This window comes from Xiphophorus couchianus, chromosome 22 (genome assembly GCF_001444195.1).
Source record: "Xiphophorus couchianus chromosome 22, X_couchianus-1.0, whole genome shotgun sequence".
Taxonomy (NCBI): Eukaryota; Metazoa; Chordata; class Actinopteri; order Cyprinodontiformes; family Poeciliidae; genus Xiphophorus; species Xiphophorus couchianus.
The window spans coordinates 5062217-5069285 of record NC_040249.1 but is presented as its reverse complement, the minus strand read 5'-3'; the positions used below and the strand labels follow the sequence as shown (position 1 = coordinate 5069285).

Here is a 7069-nt window from a genome sequence, read left to right as displayed (position 1 = left end):
TAATGGGAACAAAACGACGGGGTGAGCGCGAAGCGGAGACGAAAATCGCAGCTATATTTGTGGCTGGTTTGGTGCGAGGCCAGACATCCCGTCAGGATTTCGGGCACGTCTCCACGCGAGCCTCTTTTACGGCCTTGTTTTCAATAGAAAATCCTCGTTAATTGGAGACGCTTTGAGCTGCGTGGGTAATTGACCTTCGTGCGGGCAGAACGCGGTGTGAACGATCAGTCACATTAACAGACAGGAAGGAGACATTGAAACCTCTGAGCACACTCTTTGTGTAAACACTTTTCATATTCTAGCCGGGCCTTCGTGGGAAATTAATAACGGACAGGATGTTTGCTGTTGTCTCGCCTATAAAGACGACTATCTGCACAAATATGTCGGCAGACGATTAAGAAGTGGATGATAAATATTGATTGTGCGCAGTTGTAAAGAAAAAAAAAAGAAAGGCGTTTCAATTGGGCTGAAAACTTGAAAAGGAACATGTGTCTCAAAAACGACGTTTATTGGTGTCTGAATGTGGCTTGAGATTAAAGACGTCAAGAGATTCAAAACAGAAAAAAAAAAAAAGAACACGTTAGAGACGACTCATTTGAAAAGCGAAAAAGTAAATAAATAAAATAAAATAACGTGCACAAGCAGATGCACGCCGATGTGTAAACGGCGTGGCGGCTTGGAAAAGACGAAGAAAAAAGAAAAGAAAAAGAGAAAGATGCATTCTGCGGCGCAGGCGGAAGGTGAAACGACGTCTGCGAAAAGAGACGTAGCGACAGCTGTCTAAAAAATGTGGTCGAAAATACACAAACAAAAACCCCCAAAAAAGATTTACTGTCGACATGCGGATGGAGAGCGAAGCAAACACACCCACAGGCAGAAAAAGTGAAAAGACGTGAACAATGACGACCGCTGGTGTCAAAAGGCATAAAAACTGGAAACTCGGAAGAAATTGTACTGACGTCTAAGGGAGAGGTATAAAAAAAAAAAAGATTGACAACAACAACAAAAAATCTGTCGGTGACTAAATGTGGCTGAAAAGTGAAAAGATGTCCGTAAAATCGTCTACAAGTCTAAATATGTTGAAACGGGGAAAAGACAAACACAGCAACACGTCATTTAAAAAAAAAAAATGTGGGTGCCTCCAATGGGCCACCTACTTTATCTAATATTTTATATAAGCCGTATTTGAGCTCGATCTATTTGGCTTAAAAATGACTATTTTCAACCTACATCTGTAGTTCATCCGACCGTGAGCAGAAATCTAGTGTTTTAGATCTGCAATCTACGAATCTACAAGAATCTGCAAAAAAAAAAAAAATATATATATATATATATATATATACATATAGGCCTATATATATATATATTTTTTTTTTTTACACGAGAGGAGACGTTTGCTTTGCTATCCGCGAAACATCTCGGGCTGCAGACTGACTGATGGAGCGGGAGCTGAAGGTGTTTCACGGTCGAGGCTGTTCAAACAAAGTGTCTTCTTTCAACGCCAGTTTCCAGTTCTGTTTTTTTTTTTTTCTTTCCATCGACAAGAAAAAAAAAAAAAAATCTCCACCACGGCACTTTTGTTCCCCTCGACTGAGCGAGCGACGAAAGATAAGGTGTCATCACTCCGACATGAAGATGAAGGTCTCCCCTGTTTGGAGATGCGCGTCTGGATTCTGCCCGCCAGATGCCACCACATGTTCCGGCCTCTTGACTTGTGTTGCTTTTACTAAGTGCTCGATTGAGTGTCTCTTTTTTTTTTTTTTTTTTTTTTCCCCTTTCTTCCTCGTTTTTGTCGCGTCAACATCATTTCTGGGATGAACCTTGACTTGGATCTTGTTGGAATTATTATTATTATTTTTACTATTTTGACTAAAATACGAAATTGTTGTTTGTTGTTTTTCATTTCAACGCTAAAATAAAACCTAATATTTGTTTCTCGGCTCGTCCCCCCAACTCATTTTCTTGCATTTTCGAATCAACATTCCTTGAGAGTTAATATCCATGTCCGAAAATGCACCTATCTTGTTTTAAAGTAAAAACGGCAAAAAAAAAGAGAGAAAAAAATATATATATATATATATATAATTAAAAAATAATAATCTGATGTATTTTCATGGTTGCACCTTTGGTTATAAAGAAATAAAATATATAAAAGTTATATAGATAATGATTCAGAATCACAGGAATAAATCGATTTTAGTCCGTGGATGTTCTTTTACTTTTATTGGAAAGTTTATATGAAACTATACGAGTCGCTTCATTATTCCTCCGTTAAGCGCAGAGCTTACATGCAGTCTCTTTCCAAATAAAAATGTAAATACTACTCATCATCATCATCATCATCATCATCATCATCGTCATATACTATTGTCAGGAGGTTAAGATACTTCACGTCGTCGCGGCTCTTATTAGACACTTGAACATATCAGTCCAACCTCCTTCAAAACAAAGAAACCGAATTAAGAAAGAAAAGCAAAAAAAAAAAAAAAAAAACCAAACAGAACAGAAAGACTGCATATGGCTCTCTTGGAAAACCCCAATGTAAACAATACAGGCAGGGGGAAACCGAGTCTCCTACAATAACAACGGTACAGGAATTAAGACACGTTTTATTCTTATTGTTTTCAACAATATAAGATAATATGTAATTACATTCAGAAATACGTCTCTCTTCCTTTTTCTTTTATTCCTTCCCCTTTTCTCCTAAATCCATCAGTTCTCTCTTCGAGCGCAGCGACACCAAAGAGAGCCTGACGTCTGCTTGATCAGTTGCTGCCATTTTAAGTGCTTTTAAGCCTAAAATTGTGGTTCTTACAAACGTTTCAATTGGAGATCAGAGGAGGTGGCGGGAAAACGTCTCTGTTTTAAAAAACAAAATAATAATTATTTTACTTGCGTGTAGACCAAAAGGTTTGTTATGGTGGCTGTTCTCGCAGATTCCCAGTCTTTCTTGCCGCAAGTGCTTGAAGCTTCGCTCGCACCACCATGTAAGTTCTCCAGAAAAAAAAAAGAAAAGAAAAAAAAAGTGAAAAGTTTTTGTTGTTGTTTTTTTTTTGTTGTCCCCTCTCAGTGTCCTCCCCCCCCCCCCCTTAAGAGCCGAGGTCCACGAGGTTAGAAGACATAGAGTTTAGTATAGTGTCATGGTGCACCGAGTGGTGATGGTGCACCGAGTCTGCGCCGCCGGGCACCGGGATCGCGCTGGGTCCCGGAGGGGGCGCGAGGCCGTGCAGGGACGGTAAGCCGGCGTTCGAGCCCAAGAGCAGGGCTGGACTCGGTGACGTGTGATCCGGTGTCCCCGAAGGCGTTTTGTCGTCGTCCGAGCTCCCCAAAAGAGTTTTATTTCCGTTCATGGAAGAAGATAGTGGGTTGTGACTGTTGCTGTTGGAGTTCTCGCTGTTTTCCCTAAAAGGAAAGGGACAATCAATTTTAATTGGGTGCAAACTCATTCAACAGGCATTTCACAACATTAACATGTAAATATAAAAAAAAGCAAGGAAAGCTAAATTTGCAACTCATATTTTTGTATGACTGAGACGTCATTTAGAAAAAAAACACACACACACACACGCGCAAACACACACTGTCAAACAACATTTCAACAGAGAGACATTTTTCCTTTTTCAGATTTTCCAATCATGCATATCAATTAGTGTATGTAGTATTCAATGGTTAAATTCTTCAAACATTGTTTCTTTTATTACGACATAAAACCTGAAAACTTGAAATTGAAATGTTCTCAGTCAACTGTTATTTTAATTGCTATTGCGGTGCAGAGAATGGTGCACAAAAAAAATTATTTTTGGGAAGTCTCCAATTTTAGACATTTAATTTATTTTTTTAAAATATATCAAGAATTTCTTTTTAGTTAATGTGACGTTCAAAAAAAAATCTTCCATGCCAACAATGCCAGCTAATTAATTTGTGTAACAAATCCTTCATGAACATTCAAATTAAAGTTTAACTGGGAATGATGGTTCAGTCAACTAATATTGAGCAAAGAATGGCAAGGTGTATATGTTTACTTTATAACTATAATGACTATATGAGATTAGAAAAGGTTAAAAACAATCATACTAGCAAGAGTTTAGGTTTGTAAACAAACAGTGTTAGCTAGTTTAGTGACCTTAGCCCTGAATCACTTGTTGACAATGACAGGCACTTCTTAGCTGTTGCTACCAGGTGAATAGTTCACATGCTGCCTTTTCTGAAAAGATTTACACCTTCTGTAACTGGTTCAAGAACTTGTTCTGCTTTAGCTAAAGTCAAACCTCTGACGCAGTGCCTGTGTGTGTAATTCCCCATTTTTATTTCTCCCCTGAAGGAGTCAGTCGGTGCCAATGAACGGCACATCTCAGCCATGGTAGTTGAGGAAAAGTTTGAACATTTCGCCCGCAACAGAATGTATTTTTAGAAGAGTCTAGTATTTCATTGCCATTTTGTGCTTGTTCCGGAGACAGCTAGGTGTATTAGCGCTGAGGTTTAAGAACTTTGTTGCAATTATAGAAACATTTTATGCCTTCATCAAAAGCGAGTTTGTGTGTCTTGTTTCTCTTCAACGTGGAAAGACAAACAAAATGAATAAAGTGGTTAGAATTTCAGTAAATCTAGGGATATTTTTGAAAAGGCGCTTGAATTTAACCACAAGCATGTAAGTCATGTGTCTGCCTGCTCCTGTTTATATACACTGTACATAAGTTATTATCAGAGATATTATTTGAAGTCTGCACCATGCAAGTGAAGGAAAATTGCTACAACAGTTCGTTTTGTTAGTGCAGACGCACGATAGCGATTGATTTATAGCATATTTACCACTGCTGTTTTGTGGAAAGGCTCATGTATGTATCTCTCAATACACACATGAGAGATCATGTACTAACGCAGCAACCAGCAATCCATTCGTGCATGCCTGATCATTAAAGAGTCCGTGAAATAACAAGACTCTCGTTTGGCTGCAGCACAGGCTTAAAAACAATGACAGGCGGCCATAAATCCCGACCTTCCCAAAAGTCATTAGAGCTTATTAGCTAAATCAATCGCTGTGTCGAAACATTTGTAATTTAGGGTTACAGGTGGCATAGTTTATATATGTGAGCGCCGAGCCTTTTCTCTGCACGAGCACATGATTTACGTGGAGCTTTCAGCCCGAATTAGTGGCCAGAGGCTGAAAGAAGACACCAGCTGGGGCGCACACCTCTCTGCAGCGCCTGCGTGTGTAATCCCCCCCCCCCAAAAAACCTTCAAATGTAGCCTACACGCTAAATGGAAGCATGGACTGTAAAAAATAATTTAAAAAAAGCATCTTTCTATAGACATGTTCTCAGATGCTTCTGCTCACTCCAGGGTTGTTTGGGTTAACAACATATTTGTGTGTGTGTGTGTGTGTGTGTGTGTGTGTGTGTGTGTGTGTGTTTTAGTTTCTTTTTTTTCTGATGTTGATATGAAAGTAAAACCTCGGGTGATAATAAATGTAATTACCACGGCATGAAAGAAGAGGTAAGTGTACGCTTATATGTCCTTGTAATTTGCTTAACAGCAGACCTTTTCATTTCCTGCTTTCCAAACCTTTGCACTCGTACTCCAACACTTTTCACAGACGCCCCAAAACAAGAAGAAAAGCTAACCTACAGATGGAGTGGAGTGTTTTAATATGATTTAATTTAATAGATAAATACATACATAAATGTGGTAAAAGAGACAGAATAAACAGCAAGAGACGGGATTGTTTTGGACATATTTTCAGATGTAGGTCAGCACGTCAAAGTGCTTGTGACTCAGCACCATTTTGTTTTAACATGACTCTGCTTTTTTGTTTTTGTTTTGTTTTGTTTTGGGGGTTTTTTACCCCCTTTCCACCATGTTCGTAGTTTTATCTGCAGACGCTCCTACCTCTCCTTCGCCTCCGCCGCCCGGTCTCTCTGCCGCCGGTTCTTGAACCAGTTGCTGACCTGCGTGGTGGTGAGTCCCGTGGCCTCGGCCAGCTCCCTCTTTTCCCGCGGGGACGGGTACGGGTTGTGGGTGTACCACTCCCGCAGCACGCTCCGGCTCTTCTCCTTGAAGCAGTAGCTCGTCTCCTCTCCGTCCCAGATGGAGCGGGGCAGCGGGAACTTTCTCCGGACGCGGTACTTCCCCACGGCCCCTAGCGGGCGGCCCCGCAGCTTCTCCGCCTCGATGTAGTGCGCCTTGAGCCACAGCTGCTGCAGCTTCGGGTGGTTGTGCGGCGAGAACTGGTGACTCTCCAGGATCTTGTAGAGCTCTCGGAAGTTGCCCCGGTGGAAGGCGACCACGGCTTTCGCCTTGAGGACGCTCTCGTTCTTGTGGAGGTGCTCGCAGGCCGGCAGGGACCAGAGGAAGCGCCCCAGCCGCTCGATGTTCCCCCCTTGCTGGAGGACCTCGCAGACACACGCGACTTGCTCCTGCGTGAAACCAAACGTCGGGAGCATGGACATGGCGACAGCCGCAGGACCAGCGCAGATTAGATTGTGCCTCACTTCCACGTCTCTTGTCTCAGTCTCTCATTAAAGCGACACGCAGTAAGTCCACAAGTGTCAGGGAAGGGGGGGGGGAAAAAAAAACAAAAAAAAAACTGTCCCAGAAGAGCAACCTATACGACTCAAGGGTTAGGGGGAAATATCCAGCTTCAGTGCCCACTGAGCCATGCAGATCCCCGGGCGACAGTTCCTCGTGAAAGTTGCGGCGAAATACAGAGAGAGAGCGAGAGAGAGAAATGTGGAACTCCTTCCTCCGTCCGCCTCCACCTTTTCTGCGCCGTTTCTACATAAACTACTCCCGGAGAGCAGACTCGCTGGCTCGTTTTAATAATATTATTCTAAGCTGGCAAGACAAGCGATTATATGAACTCTGATTGGTCGGTTATCTGACCCGGGGATGGCGAGGATAAGACAATAGCCTCAGTCAAATTATTTGCCATGGTTACGCTGTCACTCAGCGTAACCCGATACCCTTTGAGGTGGCTCCTTGGCAAAGTCGAGCCGATTGTTCTCTGCGTGTCCAGCCCGCCCTCCCAATAGACATATTGCTCAGATTTTGTCTTCTCCCCTCTCACCCCCCC

General features: G+C 42.1%; 1 protein-coding gene across 1 annotated transcript; it reads right to left on the bottom strand.

Annotated features, from left to right (window-relative positions):
• Positions 1–2208: 2208 nt before the first annotated feature.
• On the bottom strand, positions 2209–7006 carry six2a (SIX homeobox 2a). Its single transcript, XM_028007942.1, has 2 exons — positions 5887–7006; positions 2209–3402 (listed from the first exon to the last, which is right to left on the bottom strand). Exons 1-2 carry the CDS (start codon positions 6444–6446, stop codon positions 3090–3092), a joined length of 873 nt encoding a protein of 290 aa, XP_027863743.1. The 5' UTR covers positions 6447–7006; the 3' UTR covers positions 2209–3089.
• Between the last annotated feature and the right edge of the window lie 63 nt (positions 7007–7069).

What these genes read in the sequence shown, in the direction of transcription:
- six2a (XM_028007942.1), bottom strand. Translation starts at nt 6,446, where the DNA reads ATGTCCATGCTCCCGACGTTTGGTTTCACGCAGGAGCAAGTCGCGTGT. An exon ending in GCGGCGGAGGCGAAGGAGAG is followed by an intron (nt 3,403 to 5,886) that starts GTAGGAGCGTCT and finishes CTTTCCTTTTAG; the next exon opens with GGAAAACAGCGAGAACTCCA.